The 23,617-nt window shown below is 37.1% G+C and overlaps 1 protein-coding gene across 12 annotated transcripts in view; it reads left to right on the forward strand.

Moving 5' to 3' along the window:
- Positions 1-23,617, forward strand: part of GPC5 (glypican 5) — a 738,578-nt gene that overhangs the window by 145,168 nt on the left and 569,793 nt on the right. For all 12 annotated transcript variants that reach the window (XR_010071268.1, XR_010071272.1, XM_063336223.1 and 9 more), the window contains exon 5: positions 1,179-1,304. Coding sequence is in view for 10 of the 12 variants with exons in the window: in XM_063336223.1 (XP_063192293.1) it covers positions 1,179-1,304 (126 nt within the window). In the remaining 2 variants the exon portion in view is untranslated. The remainder of the gene's footprint in view (positions 1-1,178; positions 1,305-23,617) is intronic.

Below are 23,617 nucleotides of genomic sequence, written 5' to 3' on the forward strand. Positions count from 1 at the left end.
CCTGAGATTTTCAGAACTGCAGTTTTAGACTCAGTAGGGAACTCATGTCACATTTAATAGGCATAGTGAATTTAAGTCACTGTGGTTTGTGTAAAATATTTGCCCTACAATTACAAGAAACAACACGTGGCTTTTAAAATGACAGACTGTATATAATCACTCATATTTTATCTGTTTTAATTTGGAGTAAATAATACTTAACAATTTAATTCCTTATGCCATTTTAGGCCTACGTTGACTAAATATAAGGAAATGTATGGAATATTTCTGGCATTTTTTCACAACTACAGACACCATAGAAGAAGTTTGCTGGTGCCTTTCTTTGTGCCTGTGGGTCATAGATAACTCAGTACAGTGTGACGTTCTAAACTAGAATGAATAATTATTTTAATTTTACACAGCAGGAATGGGTCTCCCAGGAAGAGATTTTCAGTACATAAGCAAGCAATTTATAAACATGAATATCATAATCCAGTTACAAACATACTAAGTGAAAAGTCATTCATTGGTTTTGATTTAAGTACAAAACCTTATCATTAGCTCTGGGCATCTTGAAAATTATTTAAAATAGCAATACATAATTTATAACCTACCAAAACAGCACATGATAAAACTGATGTGATTTTTCAGACAGTAATTTAAATATCCACTAAATATTTAACACCTACATCTTAAACACATCTTAAGTAAATCATGAGTTGCTCCATAATTCTAACACTCTTTGTAGTATTTGTAGGGGGGACTTTGTAGGGGACTAGTTGATAGGACTTTTGAAAAACAGATGACTTATGCACCTATTTTTTTATTTGCTATGCTGCTTTTTTTTTTTTCACCATTTTTTGGTATATTTGTACAAGTGTAACATTGAAAACTGTATCACAACTATGCAAGAAAACTTCAGGTTGGAGGAAAATAATTCCTGTTCTAGAGGATGAGTAAAGTTGGTTTTTTCTTACTTTGACCAACGAGGGTATCAGCTTTCCAAACTCCTGAAGTGTATCTGAGAGAATCAAACTTATCTAACAGGAAATTGACAAATTGATTTATAAAATCATTGGAACCTATGGAGAGTAATAGAATAAGCACATTCTTTATCTTCTTGTAGAAACATGTAACAGCAGTACTGTTTAATGTTATTGATTGACACTGCCAATTATTTCCTGTGTTCCCCCGTGCAGAGAATTTATCAGCCATCTCCGGCTCTACAGAGCATTTTACGGCGGCCTGGCTGATCAGCTGTGCGGTAATGAGTTGGCAGCTGCTGATGGACTCCCATGTTGGAATGGAGAAGATGTTGTAAGAAGGTACCTTTCTCACTCACTTTTGTCTTTTCTTTTGTATTTTGTGTTTCTCTAAGTTCTCTTCCAACTGTAGTCAAGTACATTGCTTCCCTAGGCATGTGTCAAGGTTAGTTCAAAAAACAAATCAACGTGGGTTTCCTTCTCTCAGGCTTCACCCGTGAACAGTAAAAAAAAAATAATCTCCCTGCATCTCTATTTTGAGGCAAAAGAGAATTCTACTGTTTGTCAGACATTTCTTCTTCAAATTTATGGCACCTAAACATATACTGGAAAAGAAGCTGGACTGGCATTTTCAAAATACAGTTGGAGAAAGAGAATATGGATTTTTGTTTGATCTTGACCTTTATAAAATGCTCCTTTTAATACAGAGTATGTGATAACAGACTCAACCTATTTGCTTAAAGCTTCCCTGGCTCTGAAGAATGCAGTAATCTCCTAATATATATGGTTTCTCAGGAGAGAGCTAAAAGTTAAGACACAAAGATAAAACATTTTAAGGGTGAAACACATGTATAGTTTTATGTATGCAGCGTCTTGGGAGATATCATTCAGCAGCACTGGCAAAGAAGAGATAATAATAAACTGCTACTCTCCTGGACATGTATCTCTGGAATCAATATATTTCACAGCTTACAAAACAGTAGCATTTGTGGGTGTCAGAAGGATTTTCAGAGAGCTGATCTCTATGGTTTTGCTTTATTGCTGTCATCACCAAAACAAATATTTCTCTGAGCAGAAAGTCTTTGTGATAACAGAGACCAAAATATAAAAAGGTTCATTGCAATTTTTTTATAAAGACCATGACATGTGTTTGTATTTGAGATAATATATTTTTAATGAAAGAGTTGGCAGATGCGCTCGCCAAGCCGCTTTCCATTATTTACCTGAAGTCATGGCTAACTGGGGAGGTCCCAATGGACTGGAGGGTAGCAAATGTAGTGCCCATCTACAAGAAAGGCAGAAAGGAGGATCCGGGAAACTATAGGCCTGTCTGACCTTGGTAGCAGGGAAGGTCATGGAGCAGATCATCTTGAGTGCCATTGCAGGTCATATGATGGACAAGCAGGGGATCAGGCCTAGTCAGCATGGGTTTAGGAAAGGCAGGTCCTGCCTGACGAACCTGATCTCCTTCTATGACAAGGTGACCCGATTATTGGATGAGAGAAAGGCTGTGGACATTGTCTACCTAGACTTTCAGAAAGCATTTGACACTGTCCCCCATAGAATTCTCATGGAAAAACTGGCGGCTCATGGCCTGGATGAACATACGATCTGCTGGATCAAGCACTGGCTGGATGGGCGGTCCCAAAGAGTGGTGGTCAATGGAGTTAAATCCAGCTGGCGGCCGGTCGGTCACAAGTGGTGTCCCTCAGGGCTCAGTGTTGGGACCGTTTCCGTTTAACATCTTTATTGATGACCTTGATAAGGACATAGAGTGTATCATCAGCAAGTTTGCAGATGACATGATGCTAAGCAGGAGTGTTGATCTACATGAGGATAGGGAGGCTCTACAGAGAGACTTGGATAGATCGGACCGATGGGCCAATGCTAATGGAATGTGCTTCAACAAGGCCAAGTGCCGGGTCCTGCACTTGGGCCACAACAACCCCATGCATCGCTGCAGGCTTGGGGCAGTGTGGCTGGAGAGCTGCCTGGCAGAAAAGGACCTGGGGGTTCTAATTGACAAGCAGCTGAACATGAGCCAGCAGTGTGCCCAGGTGGCCAAGAAAGCCAATGGCATCCTGGCTTGTATTAGAAATAGTGTGACCAGCAGAAGGAGGGAGGTGATTGTCCCCCTGTACTCAGCACTGGTGAGGCCACACCTTGAGTATTGTGTCCAGCTCTGGGCACCTCAATACGAGAGAGATATCGAGGTGCTGGAGCGAGTGCAGAGGAGGGCAACAAAGCTGGTGAAGGGCCTGCAGAATAAATCTTATGAGGAGCGGTTGAAGGAGCTGGGACTGTTTAGTTTGAGGAAGAGGAGGCTGAGGGGAGACCTCATCACTCTCTACAACTACTTGAAAGGCCATTGTAGAGAGGTTGGTGCTGGTCTCTTCTCACAGGTAATTAGCGATAGAACAAGAGGGAATGGCTTCAAGCTGCAGCAGGGTAGGTTTAGGCTGGACATTAGGAAAAAATTCTTCCCAGAAAGAGTGGTGAGACACTGGAATAGGCTGCCCAGGGAGGTGGTGGAGTCACCATCCCTGGATGTGTTTAAGACTCATTTAGATGTGGTGTTAAGGGATATGGTGTAAGGGAGAACTTTGTAGAGTGGAGTTGATGGTTGGACTCGATGATCCCAAGGGTCTTTTCCAACCTAAATGATTCTATGATTTTATGTTAGTACAGCGTGTATTAGTAGGTAGTATCGAAGCTCATACCAAGGAAGGTGGCAAAAGGCTGTGAGGTGAGTTAGTAAAGTGGGAGATAGCTGGTACCAAATAGAAGGAACACTGAAGGCCTGCACCTTCAGGTATCTCTAAAAAGGTTAGGTAGGAGCTGTAATTTATTGATTAAAGATACCTAAGGAAACTTCATGGATAAGCTTTCAACAAACACCTACAGGCCTACTTCTCTTTATCTTTTTGGGTAGTCCAGTTGCAACACCAATGGCAGCACCAACAGCAGCACCAAGGCCCGATTAGAGGTTGACTCCCTTGATGGTCTCATTGGAAATCTGTGTCCTAAGGTTTCAATGATCTTCTCAGGATGACATTTCCTTTCTTTCAGATTTAATCTCAACTTTACCTCCTGGCTTTTGTTTTGCCGCCCTTCCACAAATGCGTTATACTACTCCTATCAAATGTTTCAGTAGCAAATTGAAATTAGCACCTTGTAATTACAGATTTCCCAAGAACAGTGTTCTTGTATCATTGCTTTTGGCTGCTTATACTCTTACTATTAATATGTTATATGTTTTCAAACCTATATTGTTATATTAACTGGTGCTACTATATTTAGTTATTGCTATATTATATTATTATACTATTACTATGTTTATACTATAATATGACAATAGAATAGAATAGAATAGAATAGAATAGAATAGAATAGAATAGAATAGAATAGAATAGAATAGAATTGAATTGAATTGAATTGAATTGAATTGAATTGAATTGAATTTGGGTTGGAAGGGACCTACAACGGTCATCTATTCCAACTGCCTGACCAATTCAGGGCTGACCAAGTTAAAGCATGTCATTAAGGGCACTGTCGAAATACCTTTTAAACACTGACAGGTTTGGGGCATCGACCACCTGTCTAGGAAGCCTGTTCCAGTGTTTCCTTGTTGGCTCACGGAGTACCTGTGACAAGAAGTTATCTCCAAAAAATGAAGAATTTCCAAGACCTGCTTGTCTCAGCAGTATGATATTCTCAGTTGAAATCTCCCATAAGAACAAGGGCTGCCAATCCAGAAATTTCTCCTAATTTCCTATAAAACAGCTCATTAGTGCTATCATCCTGGCGATTGGTAGTAGACACCCACTACAACATCTTTATTTTCCATCCCCCTAATCCTCACCCAGAGGCTTTCAGACACATCATCACTAACTGTAATGATCCAGTTGGATATATGTATACTATACTATTTGATTTTGATTGATAAGACACTTCAGTCCTTATACAGAAATGAAACATTCTATTAAATTCTAGACAATAGTGTCTTTTAAGTGTAATTTAATTTGACTAAAAATACTTAATAAATGCAATTTACTTATTTGTGGATCAACCTAAAGCTATAATTACTGACAAAAGCACTATATCTTAAAAGTAAGACAACTTTGATATTAGTTTAACTTATACATTTCCTTACTAAAATATTGGTTTCATATGTATTTTTTATATATATTTATATTTTTGGTATGAAAACTATAATGTTAGCTTCCTGAAAGAGCTGACATGCAGACAATATTTAGAGGTACAGATTGCTGATTAAAATCATAAGATTAGAATACTCTGAGTTGCTCTAGGTGATCCACTGGAGCTGAGACCTGCATATTAGTTCCTACATCTCAATACTTCTACTAGTACACTAAATATATTGTGGTACATATTCTCCTGCTTCAGTAGCTGTATGAAGGTGCTCACATCTGTCCTCTTCCTCCCCTTCATTTTGCCTTGTCACTCAGTCAAAATGTCCTCTGTTCAATTTTATTTGTTTATACTTGTTCTTTTGTAACTGAAGGGGAAAAAAAAAGTCTTTCCTGTGCTTTGACTGAGATTAGGGGGTTTCTACTGTTATTATTATTACAGAACTGTTAATCTATGGAAAAATCAGCACTCTTTTCTTTTTGTGCTTCGGCAAGTCTGTGTGCCTGCTATGAAAGTAAGGCACATTGGGTGTGCGGTGCCTGGAGATTTCTTTTGGTTATGGAATGTCAAACTCAGTCTCAGAAACACACTCAAACAAACAAAATCTGCAAATTCAGAAACAAGGAGGTTGTGTTTGAGCAAGAAAGGTTCCTGATGTGCCCCACAGATTGTGCTGGGAATTGGCGTTCGAAATGCATCAATGAATCAATCAACTAGCTAAGAGATCCAATGGGTGACGAGCAACGTCGGAAGTGAGTGTGTTTAGGGATATTGTGAGGGAAATGAAGATGTCAGGCTTTGGGAATGTGGGCTGGAGGCAGTGAGCCTAACCACTGTGCTGGCAAACCAGCTCAGAAGGCACTAATAACATGCAAAAACCAGGATACACAATTCAAAATGAACTTGATGAAACTCAGCCTGAGCCCAATTTTAGCATTTTCAGGAAAGCTGTGGCATACTCGAAGAGTGTTCCCAAAAGCACTATAAGATGAATTGAGAACCTAGGAAACTCCATTTAAAAAACAGAGTCAAAGAATTATATTTGTTTAACCTGGAAAAGAAAAACTGTAAGGAGAAAATGCAAAGTGCAAACAGGCTGTTGCTAGGTGGAAGAAAAGTATCTGTTATCTGCTTCCATAATGGCTAGGACACGTAGTAAACATTTAAAATATATTCTGATTAAATATTAGGGAGAGTTTTCTAGTGGCAAGGACAATAACAGGCAAAAATAGGTAGTTTTGGGGTCCAGCGTCTGCCTGAAGGCGGATGTTTAAGAACAGGCAAGGCGAATCACTGAGAAATGATGCAGCAAAAGCCAATTTTTCCTTAGAGATATGAAGATAAATTGGATAACCTCTTAAAATCTCCTCCAGCCCTCTGATTCTGAATCTAGGATTATCTAAATCCTGTGTTGCTCAACTTCTGTTGCCATGATCCCAGGATACTGTGACATTTTAGAAGCAATAGTGACCTAAGCAGGCATCATCGCATTTCTCTGTAAATACTGAGGAACACCTCAACCTGTACTCTCACTCTCTTTTTTTTTTTTTTTTTCTTCCTGTCCCCCCATCCCCCCCATTATAGTAATAAAGAAAGATATTGGTGAATTCATCTGTGGAGTGTTCCTGGTACGGGGCAGGGCAAGTCTGTATTGTTCAAATTAGTTAAGATAAATATGTTTTATCTGTTTTGAGAGTCTTCCTTACTTCCGTCTGATTTTACCTTCTATTTAAAAATCACGTGCCATAGCTGGTGACGATTGCAATTTTGGGCCTGACATGGGAAAGCAATATCATAAGCTCCACGATGCTGGTGTGAGTGTATCACGACCTGAAGAGATTGCTCAGACTGTTTGCTGTATCTGTGTTTCAAGCTGCAAGTAGCAATAAGCCCTGGAGGCAGAAGATAGATATGTTCTAAAAAAATCTTTGCAGTTCTTTTTTCTCCTTTTCTGTGCATTTTTCTAAAGGAGGTAGTTCAAGATTTTAACAGCTGCAATATCATATCTCAGATAAATCTTATAGCCTTTGCCATCTGTAATACCATCTAAGAGATTATCAAGCCTGGATGGGAAAAGGTCAGAAAAAGAAAAAGAGGGTATTATCGAAATGAAAGCTTACTTAATGGTTTACATTTCATATGCTTCTGCTGTTTCCTTTTTGGTTTAAGCTTTTTTTTTTCTTTTCTTTTCTTTTCTTTTCTTTTCTTTTCTTTTCTTTTCTTTTCTTTTCTTTTCTTTTCTTTTCTTTTCTTTTCTTTTCTTTTCTTTTCTTTTCTTTTCTTTTCTTTTCTTTTCTTTTCTTTTCTTTTCTTTTCTTTTCTTTTCTTTTCTTTTCTTTTCTTTTCTTTTCTTTTCTTTTCTTTTTTTTTTTTTTTTTTTTGTTAAATCAGAATGTCATGGCAATATGTCCCTTGATTCTGAAACTAGAAATTGTTCTGAACCTAGCCTGTGACACGGTGTAGGCTCGTGCTTTTATCAAAACTGAGACCAGAATCCTCAAATTCCTGTGTTCATGTCAGATAAGACTGGTAGCGGGCAGGACTTACAGGAGCAAGATTACTCTCGCAAGGTCCATATCACTGTAGGAGGAGGGAGACGACATCTCAGAGGAGTCTTCAGCCCTTCAACTATTTTACCCAATTGTGTGACTACAGTTGCTGGGCATGAAATTCAAACTTCAGTTTTAAAGGCATAACAGTGCCAGAGAGAAGGTGCTTGGAATTTAATGTTATAGGATTCATTGGGTTCAACGGAAAAAGAGAAATTGCAATTGATAAATTAATAAGGACAGCTGCCAAAGCATACAAGAAGAATTGCATGCAACAGTCCAGAATTTCAGTGGCATCTTAGCATTAAAGCCAAAATAATGGGAATTGTGCAAATAAACTGAGATTGTTCTCATTCATGAAGATAAAGTGGTTTAACTGACATTCATGCAGTTTTGGTAGTCCAGAATGCCTGGCTAGAATGTGAAGAGAAGTGGATTAAAAGTCCACAGAGGGGAGCAGAATATGTACTGTACATCTTGAGGCCAGTGATTCCACTGCAATAAAAATAGATGTGAGAGAAGAAAATAGTAAAATTATTTGTGTTGACGGATGCAAGAGTAAGGGAGATTATTAAAAACAGCTAATCAAGTTTGAAAGGAACAGTTTCGTATGTAACATATATCTAAAGTATCCCAATTAAGAGGAATTAACAGCATGATTGATTTTAATTGCTGAACATGTCATTAGAAAGTGATTATAATAAGCATCTATCATCTAATAAAGGCTTAGCTTTAGCACAGCTCTTAGGCTGAGGAAAGGAATTTTCTCTTTTGATTCTTAAATATTTTGAAACAAGACTACAATCCTGAATCCATTCTTAGCCAACAGAAGAAGATAAATGGGGATATAAGGAGAATTATTTAATTCCTCATAGTTTTCTTCTATTTGAGCTACTCATTGCTTTTTAATGAGGCAGAATGTAAACTGCCATCAAAGGCACCACTTGCCACCTATGCAAAAGATTTGCTTTAGCAACTTGAAATGTAGGAACAGCCCATTATGTCTCTTACTGCTTTGCCTAACATACTGTTGCAACAAGGACCAGTGACAGATGCATAGAGAAAAATTGTAAATATGTGCTTCGTCACAATCTGGAAATGACTGACCCAGAACTGTGAATATACAGGCTTCCCATAAGCACATAAAATCTTTGCACCAATAGCATTCCACAGCAAGCTAACCAGAAGTTTTCATATACTAAAACACCGAGTCAACTTAAGAGGTAAATAGTGGACAAAGATATTTGTAGGCTGATTGCTTTGTAAAGAAAATGAAAATTAAATAAATTATTAAATCCAAATGCCTGAAATCGGAAGTATTTCTGTTTTGAATTGCTGCTGCCCCTTTAGGGATGCTTGGAAATGAAGTCACCAGCATACGGCACCTGGGCTGTAATGAAAAATCAGGTCACCTGGGATAGAAGAACATGGGGTCCTCCCTGAATTCAGGAGTATTTTTTCATTACACTTTATACATTTTCATTTGGAAAAACGCTGACATCAGGATATATTCAATGACTGATCAGCAACACCATTGGTTTTACTACTGCCCACCCCATCACAATAATTTCCCATTGATCCTACTTTGCTCGTCAGAAGAATGGGAGGGGCTTATGATAAATTTTTGTGTGTCAATGTAGAAAACAAAAGTAATTTCTATTTCTGGCATCCACATGTAATTGAATAATAAAAAATAATTATATTGTTCTAGTTGTTGGTTTTCTGGAAGTAATTTTCTGTTGTCTTTTCTTTTGAGAAACCTTAAGCATTCTTTTTAGGTTAGCTTAATGAATTTGGGAATTACAGTGGAGAATATAATCTGAACTATTTATTCCAGAGAAAGACAAAAATTAGTAGAAAGAAGAATACTGGCTTGATGATAGATTATCTAAAAACTAGGTGGTTTATATAATAAAATTCAGATCCCCATGTCAGTTGGTTTTAGGAGGTCCAAGTCTGACATCAGGGGAAAAAATGAAATGGCATGTGATCCCTTTGCTTATATTAATTGTGGGGTTTGTTCAATATTTTGTATTGAGATATAAAAATAAAATCATTCCTGCTTTAATATTGGTAATACCAGTTCTCAATATATGCGTAAATAAATCTCATGACACTTCAGGATGGAATTTGTTCAATTACGTAAAAGCAGCAAAATATCTATTCATTTGATTGCCTCAAAATATAGTATCTGTGTTTCCTTTTGTTTGCTTTAGGAAATATATAGTTTTCTGGAGTGTTTGTCCTAGAAACATTTGAGCCGTTTGTCATGCACTGCAGGGGTTATGATCGAAGGATTCTTACACTGGGTGAATTAATTTTTATTAAGCTGGTAATAATTTACAGAAATGTATTGACTTTTAAATTTAAAAACATGATTAGAGCCACGTTAAATGAATAAGGGCGTTTATAAAGTCACAGAAGACCGTTGAAAGATAGGCATGAGAAGGAATGGTGAACAAGTACATTCTAAGAGTCTGAATTACGGCATCATCAGACCTTCATTTTGGAGTGTTTTCTTCTTTCATTTTACACAGCTGCAGAAAAGTAGACTTATTCCAGAATTTAGTATTAGTGATCTAATGAGTCTTAGAGGTTTTCCTAGGGAATGGAGAACTACTTTACCATAGTTTATGACATGAAACAAAAGAGGCAAACCTCCCAAAATCTGTCATCTCCTTTTTGTGTAATAAGATTTCATATCAATACCAAGGAAAACTCATGTAAGAGACTTTGCTGCATAATGCAAAAATAAGCCTAACAAACTAAATAACTATGAATCATAGCAGATTATACTAGACAGAAGATTTGTGTATTTGCGCCTCACTGAGGTTCTTATAAAAGAAATATGATCTAACTGAAGTCAACTTTGATATACAGGATACCTTTCAAATAATAAGTTTAGTGATATTTTACAGTGAGGGCCCCTTCATGCAGTGATGTTCTGAAACATTTTATATTTCTAAAATCAAATTATTTATCACCTCTAGCCACGGCAATTTAATACAGCAGTTCTCAGTGAATTATTTAAACCATATTTTGGGTTGTGAAATGTCTTCTATGGGGTCCTCTTTCGCTGTAATGTTCACAGCAGTCCTCTATAAACACTGCAGCCTTACCAGTCCCTCCAGGAAACTTCTGAGCACTGGTGTTCAGCACCGCAGCACCTACAGGTTCCTTTCAACCTTCATATTGCTACGCTGCATCTGCTGAAGACTTTTCTCTTGACAGCTATAGGTCAGTTTTTCATGGAGCATCCTGCACCGACTGTGAAAATCTGCTACTGGAACTTAGATTATGCTGGGGTTTTTGTTTTCTGCATTCTCACAGTTGACTTACTTAGATACTCAAACAGGGTGATTTTAGCGATCTGGAAATTGGTTGTGAGTCTCACGGGAAGACCACTGGTTTTTCCTATGTGTCTTATGAAAGTTTGCAGTAAGTTTTTCTCTATGTAAGAAAAAAATTTCTTATAGACTCCTAATTTGTTTAATATTCTGTAGATTATTATGTGTACAATTTAATTTTGTTAATGTCATTTATGTAATACAGATGATAAAAAATTGATATTCATATAATTTTATTAATGCGTTCAAAGAACGAGTTCACTCATTATTTTTTCTAGAAATGAGTATTATTCTTTCCAATTGTATCAAATTCTTCTTGCTGGTTTTGTAGTTAAAAAAATCATTATCTCCTCTTTAATGAAGTAAAACTAATCTGCCATTCACAACTGTGAGTCTATGAGCATCTACTTCAAAATACCATATCGTCTGTTCTCCTTTATAAAAGTTATGGCTTCTTATCTTCCCTAGCAGCTCAGCTTCTTCTTATATTCCTTTAGAATTATATGATGGGAGGCACAAGTTGCCTTATATTCATTAAAATGCCTATTTTGTTCTAACTGTTTCTATTCTAACTCTGCGTTCTCAGGGCCAAACTTTTTTAGCACTTGTCCACATGTGGGACTTGGGAAAATTAAGCTGAATTAATGAAGACTGAATTTAGAAATCAGTGATGTTAGCTCATTTTTCACTCAGTTCATTGAATGAGTAAACTGAACAGAAGCTGCTTTAATTCAGAAAGAATTTTAATTATGAAAGTGTAGTATCCCACGCAGAAATTTAATGATGTTTTGCTAGCCCAGTTAATGCATTTGCATCTTTAATATGTTCCAAGAGATGTTTTGAGTTTAGCCATACAGACAAGCCCGTATCTGCTATGAGTCCTTCAGCGACAGCTATCTCTGAAAAAGACTGAAGCAAAACCTAATGAAATTGAACACGCTTATATATGTGATGCTGCAGGCTTAGTAAATGAGCCAGTCAAGCACTAGTGTGAATAGCCATGTCCAAATCTGAAAGGTTTTCATGTTCAACTAGTGCCTAAGATTTCACGAGAGAAGTTATTATGAAGAATGGATCAAAGCAGCAGAATTAAATTGTTACATTCATGCAACAGGAGACTGTGCAGATTCGTCCCAAATACATGCTTCATACCTATGAGGCAGAGAAAGAAAATGTGAAGCATAAAACACAGTCCAAACTCACAATGAACTGTTTTCCTTCCACAATAAAAGAGACCTCTCAGCTGCCTGTAATAGGCAGGAGTACCAGCAAGACCTTCCTTCAAACTGTTAGGAATCACTTATGATTCCTAATATTTATGAATATTTGAGAAAATCCCATGCCTACGGATGGAGGGATTGCACTATACCATACTGCTGTGTAATAAGACATAGTTTCTCCTCATAAGGAGTGTGAGACCTGAATCTGTGTCATGTTAATTTTAAAACGCATTTATCTCTTATGTTAATAAAAGCTTGCCATATTAAAACTTGTGATATTCTTCATCTCTTCTAGTCCAGGTGTTTTTGTGAAGAGGCGCACATCTAAGTGGGCCTCTTGGCCTCTTTTTCAGTAAAGAGATAAATGGACCCTTGTAGGATGCAATTAATTTAGTCTTTAAATAGTTGTACAGAGCTTCCTAGATAGGACTTGTTTCTCCCCCTTGGCTGTAAAGGGCATCAGGCTAAAGGTAGTGGTAGAATTTATGTATCTAAGCTTAAAATAGCAAGAAACTCGGATATATTTAAACAACAAATACGAAGTATCTATGCTGAGATTAAAAACCAAAATACCCTAAACACTGAGTGTTAAACCTGGGAGATTGATCCAGAACCATTACGCCTAAGTGTCTGAGATATTTTGCCAGAAAACTAGGTACACATGTTGACTTATATACTGGAAATAATGCCATATAGCACTGTTGATCAATTTTTGCTAGTGCCGATCTTCTGGTCAAATTGGTGTATGAAGGTAAGTGGGGTAAGCAGGATAAAGGATTGCGTAGGACCAAGCACCTCTCTAGCTCTTTCTCAGTATCTTTTGTCAAAGATAGAACATATTATTGAATAAGGTATAAAGCCTTCTGTTTTGCATAGTTTCTTAAAGTTGTTTCATTTTAAAGGCTAGATAAAATTAGGAACAGATTTGGAGGCTGTTTGCGAAAAGAATATGAAATTTTCCTTTTGTTTTCTCTCTGTTTCCTAAGTGTTATTTTCACTGTAGGAGAGGTTATGGCATCTATAAATCCAGCTTTTAAGTATCCAGTTCTTATAAAGTGTTATAAAAATTGGTATGTTTGTATCCTTTTTCCAAGTATGATGACAACAATATTTGAGAGAAGCTTATGTTCCTGTACACAAGTATGTTCCTACTCATCCTTCTTTTAATATGTCCCACTTTCATATCCTGATGTCTTTAAAACCTCTGAATCACACATAAGTACAACAGTAATAGAGGAAGTAATAAGCCTATCGTATCTTACGGTCTAATAAAACTGCTTTTGTTTGTTTCTTTGTTTAATGAAATACTTCTGAAATGTACAAAGATAGCATGGCAGATAGCTAATATTATTGCCTTCAGTTCAAGCATCAAAGCAGCATGTTTTATTCTACTTAGGGAAGAAAAATATATTATCAGTGCCTCCTGAAATCCTTGTACAGAAGCTGTTTAAAAGAAATAAAAACTAATTAAAGAATCATAAGAAACTTTTTTTTTTGATAGAAGGATGTTTCCTTTTCCATTGAAAAGCATTAGACATGATCAGTTAACATGCTGCAGTATCGAAGGTTAGAAGAGCAGTACTGAATGGTACAGGGGTTCTAGACAGCAGCTAATGGAGAGAGACTGCATAAACCATTATAGTTACATTTTGAGCAAAAGCCTCCTGTATCTGCAGATTATCACTATATTTTCTTCAATTACCTGAACAGGAATCACAAGATAAGGGCAACTGGTTCTTGACTGCATGTATTTCTAGCACAGGAATGATTTGGCTCTGATCCAAACCAATGAAAGCTCATTCTGGAGTACTGCCCTTCAGCCTTTTGACAGCACAGACTGTATTCACAGAGATCTTGGCAGTAATCGTTTAATTTCAAATCCATATTTCCACGTCTAGAGAATTAGTTTTTCAAAGGAGAATTTTTAACCAGCCGGTTCAAGAGCTGATAGCTAGACTCTGCCGCCTCTTCCATGCTTTTACTTGCTTAGTAGAGGAATATATTTGCAGAAAAAAAATACGTTGGGTCAAACATCCAGACGTTGTTTATTTGCTTAGGCACCAGTGAAAGATTTAAAATGAAAAATATTTTCGCACACGTTTCAGTCAATACGGTTGATTCTTTTGGATTCATATGTTTGTAATGCCATATTTAAGTATACAAGGAAGACTTCATTTTAGGGGGAAGATTCAACTGACATCTTTAGCTATGCAAAACATAGGCATTTAATCTGGACTTCTTGAGTCTGTGTCGTCAATGGAGAGAGACACATCCTACTCAGTGCTGGTGGACTGGCTGTTTATAACCACTGTAATCACTTGGAGTGAGCAGCACAGAGGTGCTGTGTAGCTTAGGTGGTCTGAATCATGCCCTCAAGGATGTGTAAGGCTGATGGAAAAAGGTTTGCAGCCTAAAAGAATGAATAGAGACAATTCAAAGCATATTTCATGACTATCAGAAGTACAGAAATGGATCACTTTTACCTTATGCCTCAGGGAGCTGTAGTTACAGGTGCACCGCTGTGCACTATCCTTAGGTAAATGTCACCAGAAGACGACCACTGAAAGTAAAAGAAAAACAAGTTTGCTGAACATCAGCTGGAGCTCATTGAATTGCTTTTTGCTGCTTTCTTCTTTCAGATTCTTCTAGTCTTTGAACTCCTCTGTAGAGAGAGCCTACGTGGCAGATGCTTCAACACTGCCATTGGAACAGCTCGCAGTGATAGATACAGCACATACGATCAGTCAAACAGATGCTCATGACAAGAAAAACTCGTGTCTCAGCTGTGTACGCAAATTGTAGTGGAATACATGAAGAGAAGCCATATGTAAAAAGATCCTACAGTTGTTGTTCAGATGAGATGTTTTCTCTAATAATTACGTCACCTCCAGAAAGTATTTAAGCTATTTGGGATTTGCATTGCCTTTTTTTTTTTTTTTTTTGTAAACATGAAATAGACCTTGAATACATAAGATTATCATTTTGTAGGAAGAGAAGAAATTTTTTTCTCTAGGGACAGAACAACTCATGTCATAGGAAGTCTCATCTTCTGAAAAACAGGCAGTGTAATAAGTTCATTTTTCTCACTTGTATGTGTGTATAAAATAATTCTGAACTTATGCATTTAAACTTTCGTGCATCTGGGAGAAATGCTACTTTACCTGCAATGCCTGCAATGAAGAGGTACAGATACATCCTGTAGTCAGATTTATTTTTTTCTGTCAATTAGTGTTGAACACAACTAAATTCACTCCATTGGGAGGAGCTTTTCAGAAGACATGAAGGTAGATGAATTCTTCAACTGTATCAATTTGAGGGAGTTAAATCTGGGGGATAAATGAAATCCATCAACTGAAATCTGCTGACATGATAGGACAAAAGTGGAGATTTCAAGTTAGCGTCCATTTGGGGAAGCTAAGCCTGAGGACAGACATTTTCAAATGAATAGTTCCCACATATGGGAAATTGTGTTAAAAGTCTTGAGGTCATCTGGTAGTTGAAGGGAACACCTGGAATGCAAGCCAGATTTTCAGGAAGGCATGATATTTTTATTACCCACGTCTGTCTCAAAATATCATTGTTGTTCCATAAAAAATCGCATTTAGTAAATTTCAAACCCATTTTTGCTTTTATCTTAGTATTTGTTGTGAGTTCAAACTAACTAGAATACCTTGATAAGGTCAGAAAATTTGGGAAATAGTTAAACTTTCTGCTGCAAAATTTTATTTACAAACAAATAAGCCAGCAGTATTATAATCAAAACTAAAATAAACCATGGTGAAACCACATTAAAAAGTATTATGTTATAGCACATTACAAAAAAAAAAAAAAAAAAAGACACTAGGGTAATAGTGACAATAATATGTCCTCCGATGGCTGTGGTTTTCTGTTTAAATGAGACCACTCACCTGGAACATTTGGAGATCTGACTCCAAAACAGATTTCTGGCACATGAACTTGAAAAAGTGATTAGGCAATAGTCCTTCACAGTTATCAACGATAAATGATGTCTGGCCAGCTAACTAAAAAAGGAAAGTACTTATTCACATGGTGTATAATTAAATCACAGAATTTCTGTGCCGGGATGTTGTGGAAATCAAAAGTGTATCTGCGTTCAAAGCATGGCTAGACAAATTCATGGAATAATTCATCAAGGACTCTTGATAAAGTTACAGTATAATTCTGCTTTCTATAAATTGCCAGAAACTAGGGGACTGTACCCAAGGAAGAGAAGGGAGAAAGTGTAGCAGTATATGTTTATTCCAAGTCCCTGCTGGCTAACCTTAGACAGTGGTTGCTTAGAGAGTGAAGCTTCTTGAGTGGAGACATGTCTCCATTTGAACTTCTCTGTGATATTGTACTGGGTATTTCTGAACCATTTTCCTCTTACAAAAAGGAAAAAAGGTATCGTTGGGCACTCAAATGAATATAAATCAGCTGTAATCTAATGATCAGTCACACTCGTGCATTTACTTCAAAGCATGTGTACTGTGGATCCATAATTGGTGCTTTGCAGCAACCCCTCAGAACTAGGTAGTGATAGCCAGAAGTAATACCATAAATGTTTCGAAGTTTTATGGGCTTCCCCACTGTGACAAAAAGATGCAAACTTTTTTCTTCCTAATTTCATACAGTATGAAGAGCTCAAACATATATCTTTTTCTATTATTTCTCTGGAAGAAAATGCCAATGTGGTTCTTTCTTTCTTTCTTTCTTTCTTTCTTTCTTTCTTTCTTTCTTTCTTTCTTTCTTTCTTTCTTTCTTTCTTTCTTTCTTTCTTTCTTTCTTTCTTTCTTTCTTTCTTTCTTTCTTTCTTTCTTTCTTTCTTTCTCTCTCTCTCTCTCTCTTTCTTTCTTTCTTTCTTTCTTTCTTTCTTTCTTTCTTTCTTTCTTCCTTCCTTCCTTCCTTCCTTCCTTCCTTCCTTCCTTCCTTCCTTCCTTCCTTCCTTCCTTTCTTTCTTTCTCTCTCTCTTTCTCTCTCTCTTTCTTTTTCTCTCTTTCTTCCTGTTCTATAGAATTTTGACAGGGGAAGTACGTTCTGCATTTTAAACAAATCAGAGACAGAGTGTTTGGTTTTGGGTTTTGTTTCTTTTAATTTTTTTTCCCCTATTTGCATCTTACGTTTTCTTACTACAAATTCAAGTGACTATTAAACTCATTCATTCCAAAAAAACTGCAGAACTGTAATCGTGATGCATGTGAGAAACCACTGATCAGAAGTCAGCATTAGTTTCAAACACTTCTAATGGCAACTATAGTTCACATTTTATGACCCTGTTGTGATCAAAGAGAAACAAACAAAACCCAGGATTTTTGGGGGGCTATGTTAATACTTGTTTGAACTGCCATTAGGCCATAATCAGTCGCATTTGTTCAAAGTTTCTTTTTTTCCACATGTTCATAGCATTGCCAAGTGCAACACTAACAGCAGCAAAAACTTTAGGTAAACGTGAATAGTGGAGGATTTATCTTTTTTTTTTTTTTTTTTTTTTTTTTTTTTTTGTGGTGGTGCTCCAGAGAGAGCAGTTCTCTCTATTGACGCATCCTAGGTTGCCACCCAGTGGAGAAGTTTGTAAATTCTCTTTGTCGCAGGCTGAAAGGCTGAAAAAGAGAAGCCTCGTTACCCGCCGGCAGCCCTTTATTCTGCAAGGAAATACCTGTGGGTGGTCTTTGGCGAAAACAGGGCTTGCTTTTGTTGTTGTTGCTTGCTTTAATTTAGATTTAAAACGTGAACTAGCAATAGCACGGAATCTTAAAATAATCTCTGGGGTTTGCCTCTGTTCTCTAGATATTTGCTGGTTTTGACCAGTGTGTTATATGCCATATAACAGCCCGATAGAGCAATACAGATCCATTTATATTAATGTAAAAACTGATTGATGTGGCAGCACATCAGAGCCATGATTTGCAACAGTCTCTTCAATTCTGCAAAAAGATTACATTATTTTCAACTTCTTATAAGTTACGCTATGTGCTGTTAAAATCTCTTCTAACACAAACTTCATTTGGCCTTAACTATGTTTAAACCAGCAGCTCACAGCTTTGAGGAAAAAAAAAAAACAACCAACCAAATAACACCCCAAACCCAAAACTAGTTTCCTGTTTGTATTACTGAAGTATCTGACTCATTCTGTACTTATTTCACCAAGTGTTTGAAATTGCTATACAAAGATAATGGAGGCAAGTGTTGGCAGCCACCAGTATTTAAGTAGTGTATTGTGAGGAAATACTTTTAGCATTTAAGGGAAGGAGGACACCACAGAAGGGTGAATAAGAGTACAAGAAAAATCAAGGATACTGATCACTCTTAGGAACAAAGAAATCAAAGGCAGTGACCAGTAACTTCCATATCAGAAGCAATTCCTGAGTAGCAGTCATTCTGCCCTGGCCCACAAGCCCAAGGGTGTCCAGAGCAGACCAAACACAATTGGAAGAACATATTGGCCAAATCCCCTTTCCCTTGGAAGCCTGTAGTAGGCCATTGCCATGACAAAAGCCAAGTTACAAAGCACAATCTCAAAGAGTGTTTTCTTTCTTTAGAAAGATTAAAAGCAACAGAAGCTTGAAGTCTTTTCAAATTGTCCCTCACTTTTTCAGTTGACGATAAGCCTCCTTATCTAGTTTCTTACCTGGTATTTCCATTTTTCAAATTCTTCTCCCAAAGCCTTTGTCTGGACAGAAGAAGAGAGGAGGGCAAGGCTGATTCTGCCTGTAATGGCTCATGTACAGTTTCCAAACTTGTCATGAGAGATTCTGCTTCTTTAAAGACCTCTTCATGGTAGCCTACCTGTGTCTTTTACTGATGAACCAAGTTGGAGTAGATAAGGTAGTAGGAGAATATAAGCTCTATGCCTCAGTACTTTTCTCATTGTTTGCAGTGCGAACCAAAGAAATATCATACTGCCTTTTATCTTTGTCAAAGTAAAAACATGCATGAACTGTTGCAGTTCAGGATTCCAAAGCGAAAAAAAAGATAATATTTTTTTATAATATTTTTTCATAATATTTTTTCACCTTGTGTGTTAAACTTCTGTTGTTACCTAGAGCTCATAAACAGAGAAAAGCCTGGGTTGGGAAGGGACCTCTGGAATTACTGGGCCAAACTTCAGTAAGGAGCCAGGGCTGTAGATTAGGTTATTCAGGACTCTGTCAAGCTAAGTCTTTAAGATTTTCATTGGCGGGGATTTCACAGGGTGCATATTTTATTCATATAGCCAGACAGCATTTCCCCTGAGCAACCTGCACCTGTTGTTTCTTGTTCTGTCGTGGTGCATCCTTGTGAAAAAAGTATCCCCTCCTTCTCAGTACCCATGGTTTTTAGGTACTTCATAAAGTATGTGGTGAGATACCCGCTAACCCTGGTCTTTCCCAGGCTGAACAAACATCATTCAGCCTTTCTTCATAGGTCCAGTTCTCCAGCTCCCTAGTCATCTTGGTGGCATCTTAATGGATTCACTTTGCCTTTCAGGTCCGAAAGGCCTGAAAGGCCTTATTTTGCTATGATATTTGCAATTATGGGTTTTGGTTTGGTAAAATTAAATTATTTTAATTTCATTTAATTTAAATTATTTTAAAATTTAATGAATTTAATTTTTAATTTAATTTTTAAATTAAATTATAAAATTTAACTTTGATTTATTTCCTTTGATGTGCTGTCTGTCTTTCTGTAATTTTAGGAAGGTAATAGAAAGCACAGTCTGAAATCCATTGCTCACATTTAACATATGAGCAATGGTCACACTTTGGCCACAGATCTGGGTATTTTTCTAAGACCAATCATTTTATTAATTGCCAGAACTTGTTATATCATTATTCAGCTCTCAGATTATTTCTATTCCTATATGTTCTTTAGGATTCCAATGCTGCATACAGTTGTGGGGTATGGACTTAATATTTTGGGTTTGTTTTTTCCTTGTATGCTTATAATCACAGCTGTGTAAAGTATGGCCAGATATTTGTAATGTTTGATAAACAAATATATATAGTAAATGATCAGTAGGATGCAACTGAGGAATGAAACAGTCAACAGCTGAGATGTGGGAGAGTTCTGAGGAGTAAAAATTTCCCACCCATTTTAAATCCTGGGTATATGTGCAGAAACTGAAGAGGATTTCTTTCCTCCTAAATTATGGACATGTTACAGACTGCTTTCTACTTGAAGCAGCAGGTACAGATGCATCTATGTTAGCATTTTAATTTGTATCCGGACTGTGCTTTCAAAGCAAATCTCTCCGTTGTCTCCAGTTACTGCACTTCAGTTCATGCTGTGGAGCAGTCTTATGGCAAATAAACTGGATTCCTTTCAGATGAAACTCAACATTCTAACTACCGATGGACATTCAGTTTCTTGGGATTAGAGTAGATCTAATCAAATATTCTCTGTCCTGGTTTGAGGTAAACCAGAACTAATCATCTGGACCCTTTATCGTGGAGTGTAAAGGTAGGATGAGGGGTAATGGCTTTAAACTGAACGAGGGGAGATTCAGATTGGATATTAGGAAGGAATTCTTTACTGTGAGGGTGGTGAGGCAGTGGAACAGGTTGCCCAGGGAAGTTGTGGATGCCCCATCCCTGGAAGTGTTCAAGGCCAGGCTGGATGGGGCTCTGAGCAACCTGGGCTAGTGGGAGGTGTCCCTGCCCACAGCAGGGGGGTTGGAACTAGGTGATCTTTAAGGTCCCTTCTAACCTGAACCATTCTGTGATTCTATGATCTCAGTGGCCAGACTGGCCCAAACCATGATACTCTCTTGCCTCCAAATAAATATATTGTAAGCACCAGGTTTTTACAGAAACAGATTTCTGTAAATTTGTTGCTACAGAATTTAACTACTTGCTGATGTTGGATGTAACTTGACTTGTTATGGCCCACCATAGGGAGCTGTGCGTGTGTGTGGGAGGAAGGGAAGCTGGTACTAAAACCCCTGTAGAAAACCTGGCAAAGCCAGGCACATGAGGGGAATTGTCTGGATTTCATTAAAAAAAAAAAAAAAAGGAGGTGGAGACATATGCCTTAAATATATTTGTATTCAGAATGTTGCCCGTTCATTATTCTAAGACTCATTATTTAAATGGATTAAATTAACAACCTTTTTTTTTTAAAAAAAGAATCTTGATACTTGTGTTGAGAAGGGAATTGTTAAATTATATGTTTGGTATAAAAGCTTGTGATTGTTTGAAATAATCATGTTTATGGCAACACAAACCTTTTAATGAGGCATGATGAACTGAGACATCTACTTCAATGGAGGAAAATAAAGTGAAACACTTTTTCTCCGAATAGAATACACGATCTTTTGTTTCAGTGGGACAATCATCATGTACAAGCCACTGCATTGGGATGTTTTTCAGCCTTAATTGCCCTGTCAGTTACAATTAGAGGTGTTAATGTAACTGTGAAAAGCTACAAATTACTTGTGGCTTTTGCTCCTTGTGTATTCTCAGCCTGTCTTGCACAAAGAGATATCAGAATGACTGAGATCTCTTGCTGAGTCTGTTATTAAGGTTTGCTTGTTACACTCCCCGGGTACAGTTATTCACTCAGTGTGGATTCAGTACTATGGGTGTAAAGATGCCTGCAGCAGAACGGTTTAGTCCTTTAAAGTCAGGGAAAAAAATTCTCATGTATTAGGCATTTTTCCTGAAATAGCTGCAGCTATAATAGGGATTCGTACAGCTGTACTGGTTAAAAAATTACTGTTTTTACCAAAGTTGTTATTAGTATGAAAACCTATGATTTTCTCAATCTTATGTGTACTTACTGATCTGTAGGTATTTACCATTGTTTGGGGTTTTTTCCTATTATAATAAAGGTGTTGACATTTTTCAAAATCCTGCCACTATGATCATCTAGAACAAAGGGAACCGTCTTAGTAGAACAACAGAGAAATTTTTGACAGTTAGAGGGAACCATGAACTTGAAAGTGAGCCACTGAGGACAGTGATTTGCTAGGCCTTTAATTTCAGTAAGCAGTATCAAAAGCTTACCTCGTCCAGCACTAATAAATAAAGCAATGGAGAGATATCAAATGAATGAATGAAGGCTACGATGCTATACTCTGTGATAAACTGAGAAAAAGATGACGTGCAGGAGGAGATTCACGGAAGGGTGGCCAAATGCTCCTGGCTGTGCGGAAGGTTGGATTTGATTTTCTTCCACTACTGAAAAGCTACCAAGTGCGGTCGTTCAGTGGACTAATAGACCTACTTCATCTTGTTGTGAAACAGTTGCTCTGCATTTCTGCAGTCTTAGAGATTGCACTGGTTTTTGAAAGGGCAAGTGTCTCTGATGGTGGTTTAAAGACCCTGGTGGTTGCTTCAGAGATGGAAAAAAACTCTGTGGGATGGTTTTATCTTGATGTCCGAAATCTTGGAAGGCTGAGTAAATTGTACACAGCGAGGGGCCCTTCAGTATAGTCACCAAGTGGTGATGACTAGGTAGAATGACAGCTCACCTGTTCAGTTTTGATGCGTATATACTGCTTAGTGAAGTAATTTAAAATACCGGTCATTGCTATTGGTTGATTCTTTAGATTAACAACTCATTACTGAAACCCATCATTTATAAGACAACATTTTAAATGTGATTAATCCAGATGGAATAGTTTCTCCTTAATATCTTTTTATTCTTTTACCTGTGCAGTACAAGTACCCTCCCAAAACAAATGCAAATTTAATGACTGTAAAGCCTGAGCGTTAAGATCTTTTCTTTCAACCTATGCTTACAAGGGGAGATGTCAGGATTTGAAAATATTTTGAAAACAGGAAAAAAGACATGAATCATTAGTCTTCAAAGACATGAATGGTTTTCAAAGAGGTGGTTTTTTAGGGTTGTTTTCGGGTTTTTTTTAGATTTTGAAAGCAAGCCCACATTTGTATGTTAGGGAAGTTTTTCTATTGTATCATTTTTCTTATCTCAGACAAACAAATGAGCAGTTGCTAAAATTATGCAATTGTTAAGAATTGCAAAGACAAAATTGTTTACAACAATTTTTTAAGCCATGAGAAGTAGTGATACCTTTGTAAAATTAGTAACGATTAAGACTTTACTTTTTGCGTAATAACACGTATACATTATTTTAGAGATAGCCTGGCACTGAGTTATGTACCAATGATGTGCTTTTTGTGCCTGCTGACACATCTGATGTAGGAAAAAAGAAAAGTCTATAAACTGAAAGCATTAATGTATTCACCAAGTAGACTAAAAAGATTGTATCACTGGTATGTGACATAGTATCTAACATGATACTTAGCAACAAAAGCCTTATTAGACCCATATGTCATTCCCATATATGTATGTTTGAGTGTGTGTGTGAACTTAGCATTGTATTAAAGACCAAGTAGAAAATATGTCTGACCTACAATATGTAGGAATTAAAATTGCCTAACATG

This window comes from Chroicocephalus ridibundus, chromosome 1 (assembly GCF_963924245.1).
Source record: "Chroicocephalus ridibundus chromosome 1, bChrRid1.1, whole genome shotgun sequence".
Taxonomy (NCBI): Eukaryota; Metazoa; Chordata; class Aves; order Charadriiformes; family Laridae; genus Chroicocephalus; species Chroicocephalus ridibundus.